This window comes from Astyanax mexicanus, chromosome 21 (genome assembly GCF_023375975.1).
Source record: "Astyanax mexicanus isolate ESR-SI-001 chromosome 21, AstMex3_surface, whole genome shotgun sequence".
Taxonomy (NCBI): domain Eukaryota; kingdom Metazoa; phylum Chordata; class Actinopteri; order Characiformes; family Acestrorhamphidae; genus Astyanax; species Astyanax mexicanus.
Genome location: NC_064428.1, coordinates 37,778,235 through 37,802,809, shown reverse-complemented (window position 1 = coordinate 37,802,809; position 24,575 = coordinate 37,778,235). Strand labels below are relative to the sequence as shown.

Genomic DNA, 24,575 nt, shown 5'->3' with positions numbered 1-24,575 from the left:
TTAATAATTGATATTTATGACAAAAAATCACTCCTGTTACTGGAACTCATTCCTGATACTTTTTATGTTTTGAGTAACAGGAATGAGTTTTTAGCGAAGAATTAGCAAAAACAAGAAAAGTAACTGAATGGCGACTATGCTAATTGCATGATGACACTAAGCAAATTTGAATGATTTTCACAATTTTTATTTTAAAAAAATAAACCAATAGGATGTAAGAATTAATTTAGGTAACAGGACTGAGTGTTGAGATTGAGCTCCACAGTCAGAGTTACATAGTTCGAACTGTTGAAGTTGATGATTTTAATGATATGGTTTTAATGATATGGCCATTCCATGTATATGGATATTAGGCCAATTAATAATGAGATCTGTTGGTTGGATACATTTATTAACAAAAACTCAGAAATCAGAATCCAAGCAACAGTTTTCCATAAAATTAAAGACAAAGAATAAAACTGTTAAAAAAAATTAAAAGCTTAGAATTTCTGAAAATACAAAGGTTTGTGGACACAGAGTGGAGAATCACAGCAGATAATAACACATGTTTAAGTAAATTAAATACTGTAGAACATGAATGGAACTAAAATACATACTTTATATTTTCTCAAACAAACTCAATCTAAAACAAAATCACTCAAGGAGATGTATAATTTACTAGTTATTTAGTAGTATAAATGTGCTCCAAACTTCACTCTAAGTAATGGCATAAGAGATCCACAATCAACTTTTTACAAAGAACCAAGTTTGTAATAGAAATGCATGACTAAACAATCTTTCAACTGATATAAACATTATTTACCAATTTACAGGTTCTTTACAATCACATCTATCAAAGTTCAACATTTAATTTGTAGCACTCCTTTTTGCTTTTATTTTTAACAAAATATTTTTATCCAGCACAAATCTCAAAGTTTTAGCATTCTAAACATGATCACAATAAAAACACAATGAAAGAAATCTACACGTTTGGAACCCACTGGTGCTGCGTCACAATCAGAATTTTTTATTTCCATGTTTAGAAAACATGTGGAATTAATTTATTTTCAACACTTAATATTAGTGCAAATTAAGCAATGCAAATAATTCAACATTTGTTTGTTAGAACCAGGGAAGCCAAGTTGGACCAATAGAAATGATGGAAATTGTTCTGGAAACTTGCCATTATTTGTATGACAGTCACAATATAAAACATGTATTGTATGTATATATGTTAAAAAGCATTTTTTTTCTAGTTGTTGTCTTTTACTTAATTAGTAAGTGATTTTACAGGTAATTAATCGGCTGGTGAGAGTTTCATTCGATTTTATTTGTGATTGAGGTCTGGAGAGGCAGGATTTTCAGTGGGTTTATGCTGGTATTGTAGAAGTACGGGTACATTTTCTTTCTGATTGGGTTTATAAAGGTGTGTAGGGCTGCTTTAGTGTCAAAGTTGGAGAAAGTCACCTGACCTGTCTCCCAGTTAAGAATCACAATAATTCTCTTCACAGTTGGTTCTGCTATAATCTTTTTATTAGAATAGCTAATTCCAGCAAAAAATTCATTGTTCCATCTCCATATACAGTAGAGCCCGTTCTCTGGGATTGCTCCAATTCTTTCCTTCCTGTTGACGGACTCTTCAGCTACTCCTACAACCCAGTTCTTATTGTCTCCAACCTCCACCACCCAGCTGTGGGTTCCTGAGGAGAACCCTTCAGAACCCAGAGCCACTTCATAAACGCTCATCCTCTCTGGATTATCTGGAAGTTGATGGTTTTCAGTAGAGATTGAGACACTGCTCAGATCTGCTGAGATACTGAGGGAGGAGTTTGCAGTGTTTGGATCCAAAACCACCGGATCTGCAGAGAAAACACAACATTTTTAAACTAGACGCAAATGAATAATTTGTGTAATTAAGATATTCAACACTGGTGGAAATGTATTCACTGTGAGGTATGATAAACAGATCCTAAATAATATACTTGTTGATGTGATACATTTTGTAGTATTGCATTTGAAATGTTATGCTGTTTTGTTAATTTGGTATTTATTAGTCTTCTGTTCCTTGTCAAAAACGTCCATCCCTCTTTAGCTGTTAATAAATTCATAAACATAAATTAACACCCAATGTTTTAATTGATCTGTAAGCAACTTATGTTCTTATGACTGTTACAAATTCAGAACAAATTCAACATTTATTTGCTCTTCATTCACCTGAGCTCATATTACTAACGTTGAGTAAAAAAAGTGCAGATTTTGTTCCATATTTTTTACTATAACAAAAACTCTGATGAAACGTATAGTGCTATTTCTCACAGACTGTTCCAGAGCACATTGGTAGAGATCTACAGTAAAAATGTAATATTAGACCCGTATTAAACAGTGATACTCACAGTATGGACAGCAGTCCTTCATTCTTCTCCACACATTAAAGCTCAGGTTCCCCAGATGTTTGGCCACATCAATCAGAGGCACTGAATCAGGTTTTGGATCTGGAACAGTGTACTGAGCTCTGAAGATAAACACCAACATTTACACCACTTTAATCCTGCAGCACTTTCTATTACATCACAAATACATTAATATTATTAAAACTAATATTTACCTCTGAATTGCTCTCTTAAAGTCCTATAATCAAATTATATCATATTATTATTTTAATTTATTTGTATTTAAATCCATGTAATTACAGTGTAAATGCAGATGCTGTGATTAAACTTACCTGCAGAAGCAAGGCTTCATCCTTTATCTTATCCTCCGACTCTCTGATTCGAGTGCTGATCTCCTTTATCTGATTTTCCAGATCTTTAATGATGTTCTTAATCTTCTGGCTCTTCTCAGCCTCTTCGTTTCTCAGAGCAGAGATTCTGTTCTGCTCCTCTGTTCTGAGGAACTGGTGGAGCTTCTCAAACTCCTGCTTTATCCTCTCCTCAGTCAGCAGGAACTGCACAAAATAAATACATTTTTTACTTACTAATTTGAATATATATTGATTTACTTAAAGCTGGTTTCACATAATTTTTGTTTACCCACCTTGATGTGCGCAGCCACTTTATCACTGTGATCTTTAACATTTTTAAAAATGTCAAGCTTCTTCTCCAAAGTTTGAAGATGGGTCTGAAGTTTTTCCTAAATCAATAATATAAATAAAATAAACCAATGTTAATACATTTGATCGATAAAATATTAACTGTTAAATATGATACTTAATGAAGTCTTAAACATTTTGCAGATGTTAGAGGATGCTGCTGATTGAGCTGAAAATGAATGGGTTTATCTTGCAGAGATTATCCAGCAGTGTCTTTATCTATATGTGTTTGCTGTAAATATAATTGTAATTGTTATTATTTGGGTGGTGGATCATTATTCTTAGCACTGCACTGATTAGCATGGTGGTGTATGAGGATTTTGCACCACTTTCCTCGGGTCGGGTCGGGCTTAAGAGAATGTTCGGTGATGTAGGCATCAAGCTATGGCGTGATAATCACAATAATGCAAAGTAACAAATCAAACTGGGTTTCAATAAAAAGTTGCACAATTTTTATTCAGTTTTTATGCATTTCTTAGGTGTTGTCATTGATCATAAATTAACGTGGAAGCAACATATTCGATACATAAAAGGAAAGATCGCAAAATCAATATCAATCCTGTATAAGTCCAAAAAATGTGCAAAATTATAAAGCTTTACATATAATTTATTGCTCACTAATACTTCCTTATATATCATATTGTGTGTGTGGCGGCTCAGTGGTTTAATACCTGGTGCTAATTGAGATGTTGAAATATTTTTTTAATTGGGCGCCAGTTATTAAATTAATTTAATTAGATTAATTAATTAATTAATTAATTAATCAAATTAATTAATAACACAAGACATCTCAGGGTGTGGTTTCTACAGGTGACAGAAATTTTCATAACCAAGTTATCCAGAAAAACACACTGAAATGACAGGTTTTGTAAAATAAAAGTATTTATTAAATCACACAGATATGAGTAAATAATTCATTAAAAAGTCATAAATGTAGCCATTATATATCAAATCATAGTGTAGAATAATAAATGAGAAATAAAAGAACAAACACGTTATAATGCTGATATGAAAGGAATAAAGATTAATAGAACTATTAAGTGAATATTTCTAAATAAGGGTCTAAATGTAATGAGGTCAAACTAATCAAATGAGAACACTAAAATAAGTAGATAAGTAAGATATTTTACGGCCTACAAAGATCATCCCTTTCGCCAAATAACTAAAAATTAATCTATACTACGAAGAGAGTTAAGAACAATAACCAAACTAGACTTGACCAACCAAAACACCAATTACTGAGAGAAATACCCAAACTGCCTTACTCTGAGACGTCTACAAAGGGGGGTCCCCATCGGTTCGGTCCGCTGTTTAAACCTCTTGTTCGGCTGACATCCTGCACCCCTAGAAGGTCCGGTGTGGACCCATCCGCAGGGTAAAGATGGTGCTCTGTGGGCCAGCGGCGCACCTGGACGACACCCGCTTCTAGTCTCTGCACAGGGAAGGCCTTCCCTGGAGCTGGCTCGGCTGGCGTACCCTCTCGGTGATCCGTCGGTTGGTCTAGTTGGTTTACTGAACTATATTAACTATCTTGGCAAGCAGGAGAACTCCGTAGATCATAAAATAGCCTAGTTATTTAAACTAGGATAGCTAATATTAATATACTTGAAGATTAAATGCACTAGTCTAAGAAAACCTCTGGATTCTCTGGGCTCCCTAACCTCTCTCCTCTAACTGTTTTCCTCAACTCATCTTCTCCAACTCCTTCTCCCACTCCTTCTCTAACTGCTTCTCCTCCAACTGCCCTGACCTAAACTCAACTGGAAAACTCCAAACTGGCAACTGAACTGTGTCTGCCCAGTTTTACTATTAGTCTCTGTGGCCTGTTTGGCCCCTGAGCTATGATTGGCCCTGTGGCCCAAATGTCTGTGTTTTGATTGGTCTAGGAGCAATTTCAAACTTTGGTGGGGATTCACAAAGGGCCATAAACCCCCCCTCGCTCACATGGTCAGCATGCTTCAGCATTTTTCTAATAGATCAAACCAAAAGAAAACTCAATTAAACAGTGGATCAAAATACATTTTTCAGCATATCAGTTTGTGAGGATAAATTCAGGAAACAAACAATCTTACAATTGAATCACAATAAATGTAATATATATATATATTGCCCACAAACATGTAATATTCAAGATAATCTTAGAAATACAACGATGGATGGTACTCTGTCAGAAAGAAATCAAGAGTCATGTTATTATTTAAACCCAATTAAATCACTTAAAAGATAATACATGGTTAAACCACTGATAACCAAATAAAGCTAAATTATCAAATGCTAATTAAACCTTGTTGATTCAGACTTGAATGTGTAGGAGAATTCAATCAGGACACATCCAAACACATATACCATATACCAGACACATATACCATTATTTAGTAAACATTCTATAAAACACCTTTTTTATATAGTCAATATATATGTATTTTAAGCAAAATCTTCTCAGTGAGAAATTCCTCTCCCTCTGCTGTGTTTAGATAAGCGGCTGTCGTCGGAATTTACGACCGTGGGGGAAGTTGGTGAAGTTGGTGTTGGGAATGTAATTTCCAAGCTAAGAGCATTCATTTTAACTTCATGAATCTTATTTCTAAGTGGTTGCAGAAAGCACAAACCCCTAAATTGGTATAATATATTTGGTGAATTTACAATTTCCAAGGCATTCATTAAGTTTTGAACCCTCTCTCAAGTCCCGTAGTCCCGTCCTTGTCCTGGTGATTGTGCTGTTGGCAAAACCACAATTGTGCACAGTTCCAGATGTTTAAACATTAACGGTCCTAAATCCAGATTTACGACTGACAGCGTCTGAAGGAATGTCAAAAAAGAATTTAAAAATGTTTACCCTGACTTGCATTTAGGGTTCTCGAGCGAGGCTGAGTGAAGAAATAGTCAGGAAATGTCATTTTGAAATTTAAGGCTGTTTGAAAAAGATAACTCCAAGGCTTTTAGAGTGTTCTGGGGGTTGAAGTTCCTTATAGACCATAAAGTGGGGGTAGTGTGTGTGTGTGTGTGTGTGTGTGTGTGTGTGTGTCCAAGCGATGCAGGAATCCTCTGTTTAATCCACTACATTCCCCCCCCATCGATCGATGGGCCACTGGACGTTGGGTCATCGGTCGATGTCAACGTGGATTTCTGTAGACAGAGCATGTTAGGGTACATCTTTCATGCAATTGGTGTCTTGTTGGTCATGCTTTCTTAAGACAATCTACTACAAGGTCGCTGACAGAGTTTTTGGTCTAATGGATATACAATTTCTCTGATGATCAGTTTTTTTTTTTGTTGTAGCTATTGGCTTTTGGTTCTGAATAGAATAGTTAATTTAATGTGATAGTGTGGCAACAAGCATATGAAAGGGTCACAAATAGTTTGCTAGCTATTTGTTCCTTTATAACTTTATCAAGACAACCTACCCATAAGGTATGCTTCAATAATTAGCCACTACTTAGTCAACAATTGAGAACAATATAGCGGAGCAAACGTAGTCAGAAGGGAAACAAAATATGTTTGGGCACCTGAAGAGAGGAGAAAGAGAAAAAAAAAATTGGCACCCCCCCTCTCCACGTATTTATTATACTGCTATGCTAATGGTTTGAAATGGTGATTCAAACACTAGGTTTAACAAAATATCCAATTTGTTGTGAGTTATGCTACTTGGATAGGTGAGTTCCAGACAGTGAATGTGTGGTACTTTCTCAATTTAACAATTGCGTCAGGCCAGAAAATGGTGGACAATGAACACTCAGTGTGTGGCCCAGTATTATGATTTAACCTAGGGCATTATTGGTCCCGACTTGTCCCATGGGGCTTTTGCATAGTTTAATTGGGTTACAGTGAACTTGTTTGAGAATCGGTTTAATAAAACACTGACGATGCGGGATTTGGTTCCAGATTCGAGGCAGTTTGTCTGCCTCTGCATGAGGACCAAACCAATGAGACCTGAGCTCGCGAATTGTTTTGCCAGTGCTGTGCTGGGACCTCACCAGTAGCTTTTCAGCAGTGTAGCACAATGGTTGGTAGCCAAGCGTGCTTTTTCCCAGTTTTGGGTGTTTCCGCAGTTCACCCCTAGAACGGTGAGATATACCAACACCTGAGAAAGTGTGGTTCAGCGAAAAAGTTGTGGCCTGAGCCATTTCAATAGGGTCTGGGGGACGTCCCCCCCATCTGGCAAATGCACCTGCCACGGTGATGAGATGTTTGTTCCTTCGAACAAATTTCATGAGTCTTTCGACCCAATCCATTTGTGGAATTGGCCATACACCACACAGATCTTCTGAAGATTGGGGCTGAAAACACACTAGCCTTTTTCCAACAAGTGGCAGATATGTCAATTGTGGGAATGCTCGGTGTGTTTTCCCCATCATTTTGTGGTCCACCCATGGGTGATCGAGGGCCTGGGCTAGGCTCTCCCCCCCATGGCTCTGAGGCACCACGAATGAAGATGAAGCGTGTGTATCTGGGGCATAAACAAACAGGCCCTTGAGCATCCTGAAAGACGCACAGTAAGTGGCAAGTGGATCAAGGTGAAATGCCAGTGTTCTGAAAGAAGTGTTGTCACATGCACCAATTGTCATGTTAACTTTCCATTTGATCTGAGCATTCCGAAAAGCACATCCATCTGTGTAGATGGTGGGAATGTTTTTACATTCATAAGAATCCAAAGGACTGTGTTTGTCTGGAACCACTGGTGCAGGAACAAGAAGAGAACAATCCTTTTGGTGCACGAACAGAGGATCACAGTTAGTCCGTGGCAAGGAACCTGCAGGTGGTCTGTGAACAGCTGACTTGTCAGCCCATGGAACAAAGATTTCACCGTTGACCGTTGTGTTAAGAGTGAATGACTTTCCAGCTTTTGGGTTGTACTCATCTACAGCCGTAGAGGGAGTCAATGCCCATGAACAGGTGTTTTGTTTTAGAATCATGGTAGGGGATTCTGAGGATGGTGGTTTCAGAACCCTGACAGTGAGCTTCTCATTGATTCCCGTGGAATTTGAAGGTTCAATGAGCTTGTGTGGCTCAATGTTGCTAGCAACATGATAGCATTGAACTCTATCCTGTGCCTTAGGACAGGGCAGGGGTTCGCAAACCTGTGCCCAGATTCTACGATGCTGAAAGTCAATCAATGGTTTGAACCGGTCAAGGAGGTCTTTGCCAAAGAGCAATGGGACGTTCTCCAATGGAGAAATGTGAATTGGATGGGTGAGGCTCATTGGACCGATGTCAACGTGCACCAGGGCTGCAGAATGCAGAGTGATACCAGTGTGCGAATATGGTTGAAGGTGAAGAGCACACTTCTTCAGAGGTATCTCTTTGTTGTTTCGGCGGGCTGTCGCCCTCACCTGGTCAAAAAGTGAATTTGACATTAAAGAAATGTCTGACCCCGTGTCCAAAAGAGCTTCATACCCGAACACATCTTCCAGCCAGGTGGCTAGGTAGAATTTTGGTGTTGAACCTTTCTCGGTTAAGAAACCCAAGAAATGTTTAGGTGGTGGATCCTCCAGGCTGAGGGAAGAAGCTTCCTCAGTGTGGTTGTTTTCAGCGTCTGGCTGTACAACCAAGGCTGCATTGGAGTGGATGGATTTCGCACCCCCCCAAGCAGGTTGATCTGGAGCATGGACAATTGGCAAGAATTCAGATTCAGCATTGTCCTGCTTGCGTACTTCGTTACGAAATTGTCTGAGCAGACTGCCGTCTTTAGTGCTCAGGTTAGTTGGATATGTCTCATGCTTGTGCCCTTTAGGTGGAAACCAACGTTTGTGGTGCTTTGGGCTCTTTCTCCTGAGCGGAGATTGAAGTTTGCTGGAGCTCTGTGCTCGAGCATGGTGCTGTGAGTGTTTGCCATTCCAACTGCGTTTTATCCTACCTTTCCTTCGATAGGAGGGCTTTTGGTCACTTTGCTGGGCCCAATGTAGGGACGAGCGACGCCAAGAGTGGAACACTCTCTGGTTTTTGTGGTTTAACTGGGTCTTAGGTGGCATTGGAGCCTTGTGTGCCCCTTTTTGCTTGACGTGGGAGGACTGCTCATTAATTATCAGGACGTCATTTGACTCTGATTTTTTATTAATGTTTTGTTGGAACATAGCAAATCCTCTGAGAGCCAAATCACGCAGCTGCCGGCTTGTTAGCGTACGAGGGCAGGCTGCGACTCCAAAAGAGCGACTGGTGGAGGGATGGAGGTTTCTCACGAACAATGTTTTGAAAACTTCCTCTTCCTCCATTCCAGGCTCATTTCTATAGCCGAAATAAGCGTGCCTGAGGCGGTGATAGTACTGTAGGGGTGTTTCCTGGCGACTCTGCTTTATTGCAAGAGCTGCAGCAAGGCCGGTTTGAACAAGGTGGTTGGAGAACTCATTCTCTAAAGCCTTGCAAAGAGCAGGATAATCTCTCTTAACCTGGGGTGGTTGGCGCTCAATGAAACGTCCAACTTCCCGACTAGAGGACACCCTAATGAGGTAGATTTTATCATTTACCGTGGCCTTGGGGAAACGGCGTAAGAAGAAGTCAATGTCGCGAAGATACTGGTGGACATCATTAGAACCGTCCGGTTCTGGTTCAAAGCGTGGGATGTTACGCGCAATTTTGTCCAAATCTCTATCAGAGGGTGCTTGAGGTTGCACAGAGGTCCCATGTGGCTGGGAACGCTGAGTGAACCTTGGTTCTATTGGCGCTTCAGCACCTTTAAGGGAGACTAGAGGGAATGTATTTGTGGATGGTTGTTGCTTAAGATCCGGAACCCCAGGGGTTCCTGATTTACCAGCTGGATTGATGGGGGAGTCTCCCTCCATCATCAGCTCAAATGTTAACTCTGTTTGGTCTCGAGTTAATTTGACTGCATTGTTAGCATGTGCTAATTCAGTTTGTAGCTCAACCTGTCTTGCAATAGCATGTTTTAGTTTTTCCTGTGACTGAGCTGCAAGTTGGGTAGCTATGTTGGCTTCCTTTTGAAGCAGCTGCACTTCGGTTTTGAGGTCTCTTTGGTTCATTTCAGACTGTACAGTTTTGTTCTCTAGGTCTGCAACTCTATCATTTAAAGTCACAATCTCTGCTTGGAGATTTTGAATGGTTTTGGAGGAAGCAGCAAGTTGATCCTGTGACAACAGCAGTTGTTTCCACAGTATTAGGGAAATCGGATCCACTTGTTGCTTGCCCTCAAGGATTTTAGATACACACTCATTGAGGCTTTTGGCAATTAGTGCATGGAGACCCCCACTGTCCATTTGTTGGACTGGGATGGTAAGTCCTGGGGGTAGACCAGCTGTAAGCTCTAAAAGAGCTTTTTCGGTGGCACGCATTTTGATTTACGTAAGGCACGTGGAATCAAACAATTTTGGTGACAAACAAGTTTATTTTATGTTCGAGTCAATTAGCATTGTGCCTTTTCTAAGAAGAAAATCTGTTAAAAGTGGGCGACCTAAGGTTACAATTAGTAGATTAATTTTAAAAGAATAGTTAGATTTGTTGTCAGTGGTGCTAGTGAACAGTTTAGTAACTGTAGGCCACTATACACAGTATGTCTAAATATGAGTATAGTTATTAACTATGTACAGGATGGGAGAATTTAACTATGTATTAAGCACAGGTGTGCTGGGTATATGGTTGAGTAACTGATAACTGGATAGGTTTTTTTTTTTTTTTTTTTTAATGGTTAATTAATTAATTAATTTCAATCAGTTATTAATAATTGATCTTAATCGATCAATAATTAAGCTTAATTTATTTGAAGATGGTTGAATTAAATTGAAAATAATTAATTAACAGAAATTTAATTAACTTTACTTAATCAAATTGATTAAAATGACCAGTTAATTATTTTATGTTGTGATTAGTTACTCAATGGAGATAGCTATTTAGCTTGGTTCAATGTAACATAAAGAGTGATGTTTTGAGAGAGCAGACCTGAAACTTAAATTTAACTATTTAATATAAACCGATTAAATGAATGCAGTTATTTGTTTACTTATTTAGAAACCATTTAACCAAACCACAATGCAAATTCCCTTTATTAACTTAACGAAAAGTTTGTTTGAAATTGGCACCCTCTGGCGACAGAAACACTAAATGTACTCTACAGGATGATAGCAATTACACAAATACAACACCAGGTGGCGACACAGCTATATGGCTAAGTGGCTCCCTCTGGTGGTCAAACAAATGAAATGCACCTTTCTGCACTGTATGCAGTTAACCAAATCAAACACCAGATGGCGATGTGGCAGTGTACCCCCCCTAGTGGTGAGGGGTAGTAAAACACCCTTTGAGTTTGAGTGTAAATAGTCAGGCTGTCCACCAGATGGTGGCAGAGGCCGACTGGTGGGAGTGGTCACGCCCACTGATGATGCCACGTTAAGGACCGCCCCTTGGGTCTGGGACCTGGTCAGCAGATTTGACTGACTCAGTCGACTGTGAATAGCAGAGGAGAAGGGCACGGCTGTCCGAAAGTTTAACACAGCAGCAACACACTTCACAAGATGAGCAAAGAGGATTTACATCCTGGCGTGGTTAGTTTAATCACGCACACAATAAACTTCCTGCCACTCAGGGTGGTGTTACGTAAAAGTTAGCTACTCTTTTACGCACGTGGAAGTGTCCAGTACTGCAGGATTTTACGGATTTCGCGCAAAAACCGGCAGTTTTAACTGGAGCGCGGAGTCGATGAGCCGGAGATCCGCGACTCAGGGCTGCGCGAAGGCCTTATCAGATCAACACTGGCAAAATATGTCTATTTTACCGGAAACAGTTTGAACTTTATGTAAGTACACACGTATATACACGTATATACACCCGGGTTTAAGGTTGCCCACACACGGCGGTGTGTCAACCAAGCTTATTTTACAAATAAGAGTAATGTTTTCAAGAGCGCTCGCATACCACACACACAACTGTACACGTTATACAGACACACAGGGGACTGTGCGCGCGACGCGCACACAGCGGGGGACTGGCCAGTCCTGAATTGTAAACAAAAAACACGTGTAGAACATGTGCGTGTGTTTCTAACACGCTAGGTTTATGCAGTTAACTCCAGCTAGGCCAGCTAGCCAGCAGCTAACGCATTTAGCAATAAAACAAAATACACTTTATTCTGCAACTTACAGCGCTATTTTCTGGAACTGGTTATGAAATGTGTATATATTCTGGTCTCGCGGCGGAGAACCAATAAGAATATAATCCTGCCCCACGTTGGCGAGCCAATTATGTAGCGGCTCAGTGGTTTAATACCTGGTGCTAATTGAGATGTTGAAATATTTTTTTAATTGGGCGCCAGTTATTAAATTAATTTAATTAGATTAATTAATTAATTAATTAATTAATCAAATTAATTAATAACACAAGACATCTCAGGGTGTGGTTTCTACAGGTGACAGAAATTTTCATAACCAAGTTATCCAGAAAAACACACTGAAATGACAGGTTTTGTAAAATAAAAGTATTTATTAAATCACACAGATATGAGTAAATAATTCATTAAAAAGTCATAAATGTAGCCATTATATATCAAATCATAGTGTAGAATAATAAATGAGAAATAAAAGAACAAACACGTTATAATGCTGATATGAAAGGAATAAAGATTAATAGAACTATTAAGTGAATATTTCTAAATAAGGGTCTAAATGTAATGAGGTCAAACTAATCAAATGAGAACACTAAAATAAGTAGATAAGTAAGATATTTTACGGCCTACAAAGATCATCCCTTTCGCCAAATAACTAAAAATTAATCTATACTACGAAGAGAGTTAAGAACAATAACCAAACTAGACTTGACCAACCAAAACACCAATTACTGAGAGAAATACCCAAACTGCCTTACTCTGAGACGTCTACAAAGGGGGGTCCCCATCGGTTCGGTCCGCTGTTTAAACCTCTTGTTCGGCTGACATCCTGCACCCCTAGAAGGTCCGGTGTGGACCCATCCGCAGGGTAAAGATGGTGCTCTGTGGGCCAGCGGCGCACCTGGACGACACCCGCTTCTAGTCTCTGCACAGGGAAGGCCTTCCCTGGAGCTGGCTCGGCTGGCGTACCCTCTCGGTGATCCGTCGGTTGGTCTAGTTGGTTTACTGAACTATATTAACTATCTTGGCAAGCAGGAGAACTCCGTAGATCATAAAATAGCCTAGTTATTTAAACTAGGATAGCTAATATTAATATACTTGAAGATTAAATGCACTAGTCTAAGAAAACCTCTGGATTCTCTGGGCTCCCTAACCTCTCTCCTCTAACTGTTTTCCTCAACTCATCTTCTCCAACTCCTTCTCCCACTCCTTCTCTAACTGCTTCTCCTCCAACTGCCCTGACCTAAACTCAACTGGAAAACTCCAAACTGGCAACTGAACTGTGTCTGCCCAGTTTTACTATTAGTCTCTGTGGCCTGTTTGGCCCCTGAGCTATGATTGGCCCTGTGGCCCAAATGTCTGTGTTTTGATTGGTCTAGGAGCAATTTCAAACTTTGGTGGGGATTCACAAAGGGCCATAAACCCCCCCTCGCTCACATGGTCAGCATGCTTCAGCATTTTTCTAATAGATCAAACCAAAAGAAAACTCAATTAAACAGTGGATCAAAATACATTTTTCAGCATATCAGTTTGTGAGGATAAATTCAGGAAACAAACAATCTTACAATTGAATCACAATAAATGTAATATATATATATATTGCCCACAAACATGTAATATTCAAGATAATCTTAGAAATACAACGATGGATGGTACTCTGTCAGAAAGAAATCAAGAGTCATGTTATTATTTAAACCCAATTAAATCACTTAAAAGATAATACATGGTTAAACCACTGATAACCAAATAAAGCTAAATTATCAAATGCTAATTAAACCTTGTTGATTCAGACTTGAATGTGTAGGAGAATTCAATCAGGACACATCCAAACACATATACCATATACCAGACACATATACCATTATTTAGTAAACATTCTATAAAACACCTTTTTTATATAGTCAATATATATGTATTTTAAGCAAAATCTTCTCAGTGAGAAATTCCTCTCCCTCTGCTGTGTTTAGATAAGCGGCTGTCGTCGGAATTTACGACCGTGGGGGAAGTTGGTGAAGTTGGTGTTGGGAATGTAATTTCCAAGCTAAGAGCATTCATTTTAACTTCATGAATCTTATTTCTAAGTGGTTGCAGAAAGCACAAACCCCTAAATTGGTATAATATATTTGGTGAATTTACAATTTCCAAGGCATTCATTAAGTTTTGAACCCTCTCTCAAGTCCCGTAGTCCCGTCCTTGTCCTGGTGATTGTGCTGTTGGCAAAACCACAATTGTGCACAGTTCCAGATGTTTAAACATTAACGGTCCTAAATCCAGATTTACGACTGACAGCGTCTGAAGGAATGTCAAAAAAGAATTTAAAAATGTTTACCCTGACTTGCATTTAGGGTTCTCGAGCGAGGCTGAGTGAAGAAATAGTCAGGAAATGTCATTTTGAAATTTAAGGCTGTTTGAAAAAGATAACTCCAAGGCTTTTAGAGTGTTCTGGGGGTTGAAGTTCCTTATAGACCATAAAGTGGGGGTAGTGTGTGTGTGTGTGTGTGTGTGTGTGTGTGTGTGTATCCAAGCGATGCAGGAATCCTCTGTTTAATCCACTACATGTGGAAGTGTGTGGTTATACATATAAAACAGCAGTGAATGCTGTAGTCGTCTTACAAAAATTTGTTGTTGGACAGGCATAATTATATGCATAATACTTCCGCCTGTACCTTTTCAGTCATTATTTTGCTGTCAATGTTTGTAGTGTTTTTGTATTCTGTGATGACGAGCTGGCTGAATGAAGAATTATCATCATCATCGTCAGTTTTTAGTGAACTGGGAAAATCTGATTTTAGCTACAGTGCACCAGCGAGCTGGAATTCACTACAGAAATCACTGAAGCTCAGCTCGCTGCAGAAAGCCTGTGACTGTTTTAAATGACTTTTTTATTAGTTTATCTTTTTCTATTATTTTATATATTTTTATTATTTTTGTATTATTTTGTTTATTTTTTTTTGTTTATTTATTATTGCTTTTATTTTTATTTAATTTTAATGTTCATTTTTCATTCTTGTTCTTAGTTAATCACTTATCATTTTTAACATTTTACTTTACTTTTACTATTATCTATTTACTTATTTTATATTTTACACATTTGTTTACTTTTTATGTGTTAAATTTGTTTTCTTTATTGTATTTTAGAATTTTCTGTTTTACATATATATTTTTATTAAATGTTAATTTAAAATGAGTACTTTTATTATTATTATTATTATTTTTTACTATTTTATTTCTTATTATTTCTAAATCAGTATTAAATGTGTTCAATCCCTTTGATGTTATAAAGGCTCGGCAACATTGTAAATGAGGGTCACCCTCAATGTTTTTTCCCTAGTGAAAATAAAGGTTGATTGATTGATTGATCATCATTTTCATAATCACGCAGCTCTGGGCTCGCGCCGTCACTTGTCCGCATTATACACTTCATGTGCAGCGCTGTGCTTAAGCTCTTCTTAATCAAAATTGTTCTTAAATAACAGCTCTCTGCTTCTTCAGTGTTGCAATGTTAATTAACATCATTCTGAACAGATTGTTAAATTTTAAAAAGCTAAGTTTTAACGCTCTACTAAAAACGTGGGGTTTAGATCGGGATCAGGCTCATAATGACAGTTTATAGTGCAGGGTATGTCGGCTCGGGCAGAATGTGTTTATTTTAGTTTATTTGTTTTAGATTATCTCATTGATTAAACTTTTTTATTTATGAATCCTTTAATCGTTTCCCGTTCTTACCTTTCTAGAGTCTGCAGCTTTGCTGATGGAGCAGAAACTGTGATTCTGATGATCTTCAGTTACACACTGCACACAGACCAGCTTCTCATCATCCACACAGAACAGATTAAGCTTCTCAGAGTGAAGAGAACACAGAGCACCCTGTGATCTAGAACCTTCCTCTTTCTTCTGCTGTAGATAAGATTCACAGGTGTTCCTCAGAGCCAGATCAGGTGGAGGATGTTCTCTAGATGAGCGTCTTCTGCATACGGGACATTCTCTACCTGGATTCTGAGTCCAGCTCTGCTGTAGACACGTCCTGCAGTAACTGTGCCCACAGGACAGTAAAACTGGGTCGGTAAAAATTTCCAAGCAAATAGGACATAAGAGGTGCGGCTGTAGTGTGGAGAGAGACGAAGCCATTGGTGCTCAGAGCTTCTTCTCAATAAGAACATCGACTGAAACGAAAGTAAAAGAAAGAGAACATTTCCACAGTATTAAAGTTATTTATTTAGATTTAATTAAAGACAACAAATGGATAAAAACTGAAATACCAGCAAAATTACTGTAAATCTCTGGAAATATGTGAAACAGAAACGACTGAGCAAGAGAAGGAGGTGAAATGCGGAAGATATAGTCACAGGATTACTGACAACTTTCCATAACTTTCGTTTTCAAACACACAAAACAGCCGCTTAAGATTAGTAATAAAGGCTGGTAAATAAGGTTTTATATTTGAATATTCGGTTTTACATCGCTTCATCGTTTCTTACCTGGAGACCTGTTCACACCCAAAGGAAGCAGCTACGACTTCTTCTTTTACGTGGGAAAGGTATGTCTTAAAAAAAAAAAAAAAAAAACACGGAACACCTTGAGTTTCATGTACTGCACGCCCTCAGCGCGCTAAGGGACCGTCTACAAATGACAAATTCCGAGAACAGTAATCCACAGTAGTAGATCACACATGCACAGTAAAAATAATATTCTGGATCTATTTAAAAAAAATGTATGTAACAAATTGCATATATCTTTATTAAGTAATCCCCACTAGAATGTAGTTGAGTAAAGGCTATAAGCTTTTTATTTTTGGACTAACTTAACTTTTTTAAGTTGTTTCACTTAATATCAATCTCTTCGTTTTGTTTGTTAAATTGATAAATTAAGTTTCTCCAACATAATTGAATTAAACTTTTTAAAATCTCCATTAATTTGAGCCTGTAAGAGGAAAATGCGAATATGTCTGTCTCTGTAATGAGGAGGAGGAAGAGGAGAGCTGTGCACAATTACTCTTTTTTATTTTTTAGTTTCAGCGGCGAAAATATTTTCGTTTGGTTAAACTCAAAAATTGTCTGTTGTTTTGTTGATGCAAAGTTATACATTCAAAAAGGATTAAAAATGTATTTAATAGAATGCAAAAAAATGGAAAATTGTCTGAACACACAATTTCAAAAACATTTAACAAACATTTTTTTATGATGAATGTACTCTTTTTATTACATGTTATTTACCAAGACGCGCTAAAGTGAAAATTTAAAAAAAGCTGGTTTTATAATTATATTCATCTGACATAACCAAGTTCTAATCTGTACACAACGCAATGATACGCTAATCTGAAGCAGTTCTTGTTTGAAAACGAAAGTTAGGATCAGTTAGCAGTAAGACACTGACTTCTGTGAACTATAAAATAACAGAAATATTTATAATTGTGCCAAACGAATGAAATTCAATAATGGGAGAGTAAAAATGTCTAAAAGAAAATAATATATAATCAAATAAAATAAAAATAACATATAAAAATGTCAAAAATAAGTCATTAGCTTTACTAAACATTAAAAAAGTAATTTCAAATAAATAAATAAAACGTTAAACACGGACTTTGCCATTTAATGCACTGATATAAATTCCTTGAATATGACATGGCTTATTTTTTTAATTAATCGATACATTTATTTTCTACAAATGTTTAGTATTTCTCGTAATTATTTACACAAATGCATGTATTCTCAATGTTAATTGAATTTCTTGGTCTTAAACAAACGTGTGCACCACAGAAAAGACAATCAAGTCGGACAAACATATATAAATATGAAACATAAATGACAGATCATAAAAAAATAAAAAGATCAAACATAATGCTTAAATAAAAGTAAATGTATAAACGGGTATTATTTTTCCATATCATTAGAAACAAAAATACACATGGTATAAAATGAACATTGTTAGTGGTATAATCATCTATTAAAGAATGAAAAGTAAACTAGCAATAATGAGGAGAAGCTGAACCCATAGAAACAAATCTGGAGAAGGACCCCTAGTGGCAGCTGTTGGACTCACAAAATGACTAAATGCTGTAGAATAGGAACAGAACTGCAATACATATTGTATATTAAAAAAAAAACAAATCTGGCAAAGCATAAGAGATGGTATCATAAATACAATGCAATATCCCTGAATTTACTTTTTTTGGTCTGTGTAGTTAGTCTCATATTGATAAACAACGCTATTATACAGATGGTGTAGCTGTAAGTTACTCCCCTAAAAATAAAGATCCACATTTAAACCTTCTGTTATGTTTATTTGTGAGGAACAGCAATGGTGTTCTAGGGTCAGTTTGACCCGGTGCATATTTAATTATCCAAAAATGATCTGAAACCCAAAAATATCCTCCATTACTAAAAAAAAATATTTCATTGGTAACTCCATTACTAATTATTCTATCAATATTTAGTGCAAAGATGTGCTTTACTGCTAAAAGGTAATGCTTTAATTAGGATAATTCACTCATTTTCATAAAAAAATACATGTTCACACTTATTATTTCACTACTTTTGAAAGACTAATATATAAAACACAACAGTTTTACATAACATTGAAACATAACATTGCAGTTTTGTTTTAGTTGTTGTTTTTGCAGGGGGTGATTGCAAATATGTGAGATGAAACATTTTTATATTATATGTTGATTACACTAATTACGGCAAGCGGAAGAAGTTTCACACTAAAAAAAATACTTTTATCTATTTTTCCTAGATCTTCAAACTTTATAACGGGTTAATTTGACCCAGAACATAACAGGAGGGTTAACTTTATAATTAACATAATTTAATTAATATAATGTTTGTAATAAAGAAGAATGACTAAATAACATAATACATGATGATCATGCACCTAACAGTTGAAGCTAACCCCTGGAAATGCTTTGTCTCGTATACAGGCTACAGGTGTTGGTGATAGAAAAACCCATTTTTCTGCAGTAAAATAAATTATTTACATTCTGATAATTTGAGAGTTTGAAATCTCCTACAGGGAGAAGCTGCCTTTTTTCTCTTTACTTAATTATTCCAGATCAGTAACAGGAATCAACCCAAATTCTGCAGGTTTAAAAATAGACGAAAAAACAAGACAAATATAATTAAACTAAAGGTTTGGAGGATGTGAACTGTTTGATTTGTATTCAGGAAAATATTGATTTTAAAATGAAGTTCAGGAAAGAGACGATTTTATGATTTTATTCATTATATTTTGACATTAGCAGATTTACTTGAATATTTTTTATATATTTTCTATTACAATTACAATTACGCTTTTCAGTAATGTTCTTTATCAAACATTAAAGCTTTTTATGTAATGCTTGAATAGAAAGCCTCAAGATTTAGTGGTGTAAACATCAGGCAGAAAATGTACAAAATCCTGACCTGAAGGGGTTAAGCTATGGCATGTATTATTATTCACCCACTAAAAACAACAACCAAAACCACAACCACACCTATCAGATACTGGTTCAGCAAGAATCCAGAAGCACAGCCTTCATTATTTATTTCCTCAGACCTACAGAAATGTTACTGATGCTGTCAGGAGATACTTTTGTTAGGACCAGGGAAGCCAAGTATTGGTGCCACATCACTCATTAAGAGTCCATTTCACAACGAGTAAGAACTGTTTTAGTGGCCCAAAGTGGACCAACCCAATATTAGACACGTGGTTTTTAATGATATGGCCTTTCCATTCATATAGATATTAGAGCAATTAATGAGATCTGTTGGTTGGTTGGATGAATTTATTTCATAAGGCTCAGAAATCAGAATCCAAGCAGGCTACAGTTTTCCATAACATTAGAAACAAAGAATAAAACTGTTAAAAAAATTAAAAGCTCAGAATTTCTGAAAATAAAAAAGTTTGTGGACACAGAGTGGAGAATCACAGCAGATAATAACACATGTTTAAGTAAATTAAATACTGTAGAACATGAATGGAACTAAAATACATGCTTTATATTTTCTAAAAAAAAAAACACATCTAAAAGGACAATGCAGTAAAAATCCCTCAATGAGATGTATAATTTACTCCCCTAAAATTAGTATAAATGTTCAAAACTTCACTCTTTAAGTAATGCCATAAGAGATGCACATTTATCTCCACAAAGAAACAAGTTATTAATAGAAATGCATCACTAAACAATCTTTCAATTGATATAAACATTATTTACCAATTTACAGGTTCTTTACAATCACATCTGTCAAAGTTCAACATTTAATTTGTAGCACTCCTTTTTGCTTTTATTTTTAACAAAATATTTTTATACAGCGCAAATCTCAAAGTTTTAGCATTCTAAACATGATCACAATAAAAACACAATGAAAGAAAACATGTGGAATTTATTCATTTTCAACACTTAATATTAGTGTAAATTAAGCAATGCAAATAATTTTAGCATTTCTTTGTTAGAACCAGGGAAGCCAAGTTGGACCAATAGAAATGATAGAAATTGTTCTGGAAACTTGCCAACTCTTTGTATGCCAATCACAATATGAAACATGGATCATGTTAAAGGCATTTTAATCAATTCTTTGTCTTTACATTTCATCATCTTGTAGCTCTTTCTATCTAATCACACCACTAGTCAGTGATTTTACAGGTATATTAATCGGCTGGTGAGAGTTTCATTAGATTTTATTTGTGATTGAGGTCTGGATAGGCTGTATCTTCAGTGGGTTTATGCTGTTATTGTAGAAGTACGGGTACATTTTCTTTTTGAATGGGTTTGTAAAGGTGTGTAGTGTTGCTTTAGTGTCAAAGTTGGAGAAAGTCACCTGACCTGTCTCCCAGTTAAGAATCACACTAATTCTCTTCCCAGTTGGTTCTGCTATAATCTTATTATCAGAATAGCTAATTCCAGCAGCAATTACATTGTTACATCTCTGTATACAGTAGAACCCGTTCTTTGGGATCGCTACGATTTTTTCCTTCCTGTTGACGGATTCTTCAGCTACTCCTACAACCCAGTCCTCCCTGCCTCCAACCTCCACCACCCAGCTGTGGGTTCCTGAGGAGAACCCTTCAGAACCCAGAACTCCATTATAACCGCTCATCCTCTCTGGATTATCTGGAAGTTGATGGTTTTCAGAGATTGAGACACTGCTCAGATCTGCGGAGATACTGAGGGAGGAGTTTGCAGTGTTTGGATCCAAAACCACCGGATCTGCAGAGGAAACACAACATGTTTAAACTAGACGCAAATGAATAATTTGTGTAATTAAGATATTCACTGGTGTAAATGTAATCACTGTGAGGTATGATAAACAGATCCTAAATAATATACTTGTTGATGTGATCATTTTTTGTAGTATTGCATATGAAAGTTTTTTTTGCCAATTTTTTGCTGTTTTGTTAATTTGATATTAATTAGTTTTGTGTTTCTGGTCAAAAACGTCCATCCCTCTATAGCTGTTAATAAATTCATAAACATAAATTAACACCCAATGTTTTAATTGATCTGTAAGCAACTTATGTTCTTATGACTGTTACAAATTCAGAACAAATTCAACATTTATTTGCTCTTCATTCACCTGAGCTCATATTACTAACGTTGAGTAAAAAATGTGCAGATTTTGTTCCATATTTTTTACTATAACAAAAACTCTGATGAAACGTATAGTGCTATTTCTCACAGACTGTTCCAGAGCACATTGGTAGAGATCTACAGTAAAATTACAATATTAGAGCAGTATTAAACAGTGATACTCACAGTATGGACAGCAGAACTTCATTCTTCTCCACAAACTGTAGCTCAGGTTCCGCAGATGTTTGGCCACATCAATCAGAGGCACTGAATCAGGTTTTGGATCTGGAACAGTGTACTGAGCTCTGAAGATAAACACCAACATTTACACCACTTTAATCCTGCAGCACTTTCTATTACATTATAAATCCATTAATATTATTAAAATTAATATTTACCTTTGAATTGCTCTCTTAAAGTCCTATAAATCAAATTGTATAATATGATTATTTAACATTAGTTTTATTTAAATCCATGTAATTACACTGTAAATAAATGCAGATGCTGTGATTAAACTTACCTGCAGAAGCAAGGCTTCATCCTTTATCTTATCCTCCGACTCTCTGATTCGAGTGCTGATCTCCTTTATCTGATTTTCCAGATCTTTAATGATGTTCTTAATCTTCTGGCTCTTCTCAGCCTCTTCGTTTCTCAGAGCAGAGATTCTGTTCTGCTCCTCTGTTCTGAGGAACTGGTGGAGCTTCTCAAACTCCTGCTTTATCCTCTCCTCAGTCTGCAGGAACTGAGACTGAGTGTACAAAATAAATACATGCTTTACTTATATATTTGAATATTTATTAATTAATTTATAGCTGGTTTCACATTATTGTTTTTACCCACCTTAATGTGCGCAGCCACTCTGTCACTGTTATCTTTAACATTTTTAAAAATGTCAAGCTTCTTCTCCAAAGTTTGAAGATGGGTCTGAAGTGTTTCCTAAATTAATAAAATGAATAATTAATAAAATAAATACAATACAAATACAATAATACCAAATGTTAATATTAATTTGCTTAAGAATTTCTGTTATTTCATCCTATTGCACTATTAAGATTAAAGCTACATGCAGAGAACTTAAACATTTTGCAGATGTTAGGGGACGCTGCTGATTGAGCTGAAAATGAATGGGTTTATCTTGCAGAGATTATCCAGCAGTGTCTTTATCTATATGTGTTTGCTGTAAATATAATTGTGATTGTTATTATTTGGATAGTGGATGATTATTATCAGCACTGCACTGATTTGCATGGTGATTTATGACGTGGGCAGCATCCTGTGGTCACGCGTCCTGTTTGCCCTTTTCTTCTCGGGTCGGACGAGATTTCCCACCACTTTCTTCGGGCTGGGTCGGGTCAGTCTTAAAAAAAAACGATCTGTGACGTAGGCGTCTGTTTTAATCGTTTTTTTATTATATCAAGTTACGGCGTGATAATCACAATATAGTAAAGTAACAAATCAAACTGCCTTTTAATAAAAAGTTGCATGAATTAGAATATTATAATCACGCAGCTCTGCGCTCACGCACACGTGAGCTCCTCCACTTGACTTGCAGTGCTGTAAGCTGCTCTTTTTTTCTTAAATAATAGCTTTATGCTTCTAAAGTGTTTCAGTGTTAATTAACATTTAACATCATTCTGAACAGATTTCGCTCATTCAGCCCTCCCGAAAGTGTTTTTAAAATGCTCGTTTTTAAAGCTTTACTTACTAAAAAAAACGGGCTCAGGCTCATAATAACTGGGGCTCGGGCAGAATGTGTTTATTTTTTGTTTATTTGTTTTAGATTATCTCATTGATTAAGCATTTTTCTTAATTAATCATTTAATCGTTTCCCGTTCTTACCTTTCGAGAGTCTGCAGCTTTACTGATGGAGCAGAAACTGTGATTCTGATGATCTTCAGTTACGCACTGCACACAGACCAGCTTCTCATCATTTACACAGAACATACTGAGCTTCTCAGAGTGTAGAGAACACAGAACACCCTGTGATCTAGAACCTTCCTCTTTCTTCTGCTGTAGATAAGATTCACAGGTGTTCCTCAGAGCCAGATCAGGTGCAGGTAGTTCTTTTGATGAGCGTCTTCTACATACGGGACATTCTCTACCTGGACTCTGAGTCCAGCTCTGCTGTAGACACGTCCTGCAGAAACTGTGCCCACAGGACAGTAAAACTGGGTCGGTAAAAATTTCCAAGCAAATAGGACATAAGAGGTGCTGCTGTAGTGTGGAGAGAGACGACGCCATTGGTGCTCAGAGCTTCTTCTCAATAAGAACATCGACTGAAACGAAAGTAAAAGAAAGAGAACATTTCTACAGTATTAAAGTTATTTATTTAGATTTAATTAAAGACAACAAATGGATAAAAACTGAAATACCAGCAAAATTATTGTAAATCTCTGGAAATGTGCAACAGAAACGACTAAGCAAGAGAAGGAGGTGAAATGCGGAAGATATAGTCACGGGATTACTGACAAACGTTCGTAACTTTCGTTTTCAAAAACACAAAACAGCTGCTTAAGATTAGTGATAAACTCTAGTAAATAAGGTTTTATATTGGAATATTCGGTTTATTCGGCTTACCTGGAGACCTGTTCAAACCCAAAGCAAGCAGCTACGACTTCTTATTTTACGTGCGAAAGGTATGTCTTTTGAAAAAAAAAAAAAAAACACGGAACACCTTGAGTTCTATGTACTGAGGGACCGTCTACAAATGACTCTATGCGGGGAAAAACGCGGGTGAAAATAAGCGGGTTAAAAAGGACTTTGAGCTTTATTATACAGTAGAATTCCGCATTGAGAACCACAGTAGTCCTATTGGCAGATCACAAACTATGAGCAGTTGGCGCTTAGAGAAAGACATTTTAAAAAGCTGCTTTTATAATTATATTCATCTGGCGTAAGCAATTTCTCCACACGAACAC

The 24,575-nt window shown here is 36.8% G+C and overlaps 1 protein-coding gene across 2 annotated transcripts; it reads right to left on the bottom strand.

Moving 5' to 3' along the window:
* Nucleotides 1–968: 968 nt before the first annotated feature.
* Nucleotides 969–24,343, bottom strand: LOC107196970 (E3 ubiquitin-protein ligase TRIM39-like). 2 transcript variants are annotated; one of them, XM_049469721.1, is made up of 7 exons: nucleotides 24,235–24,343; nucleotides 23,497–23,933; nucleotides 22,498–22,593; nucleotides 22,178–22,405; nucleotides 22,056–22,078; nucleotides 2,373–2,491; nucleotides 969–1,838 (listed from the first exon to the last, which is right to left on the bottom strand). In XM_049469721.1, exons 2-7 carry the CDS (start codon nucleotides 23,896–23,898, stop codon nucleotides 1,297–1,299), a joined length of 1,410 nt encoding a protein of 469 aa, XP_049325678.1. In that variant the 5' UTR covers nucleotides 23,899–23,933; nucleotides 24,235–24,343; the 3' UTR covers nucleotides 969–1,296. The 2 variants fall into 2 exon arrangements, with proteins under 2 accessions (XP_049325678.1, XP_015457059.3); XM_015601573.3 differs by lacking the exons at nucleotides 969–1,838; nucleotides 2,373–2,491 and adding exons at nucleotides 20,702–21,297; nucleotides 21,844–21,962 and having other exon boundaries at nucleotides 24,235–24,342.
* Between the last annotated feature and the right edge of the window lie 232 nt (nucleotides 24,344–24,575).

What these genes read in the sequence shown, in the direction of transcription:
- LOC107196970 (XM_049469721.1), bottom strand. Translation starts at nt 23,898, where the DNA reads ATGGCGTCGTCTCTCTCCACACTACAGCAGCACCTCTTATGTCCTATT. An exon ending in ATGAAGCCTTGCTTCTGCAG is followed by an intron (nt 22,079 to 22,177) that starts GTAAGTTTAATC and finishes TTTGATTTATAG; the next exon opens with GACTTTAAGAGAGCAATTCA. An exon ending in TTTAAGAGAGCAATTCAAAG is followed by an intron (nt 2,492 to 22,055) that starts GTAAATATTAAT and finishes GTTTATCTTCAG; the next exon opens with AGCTCAGTACACTGTTCCAG.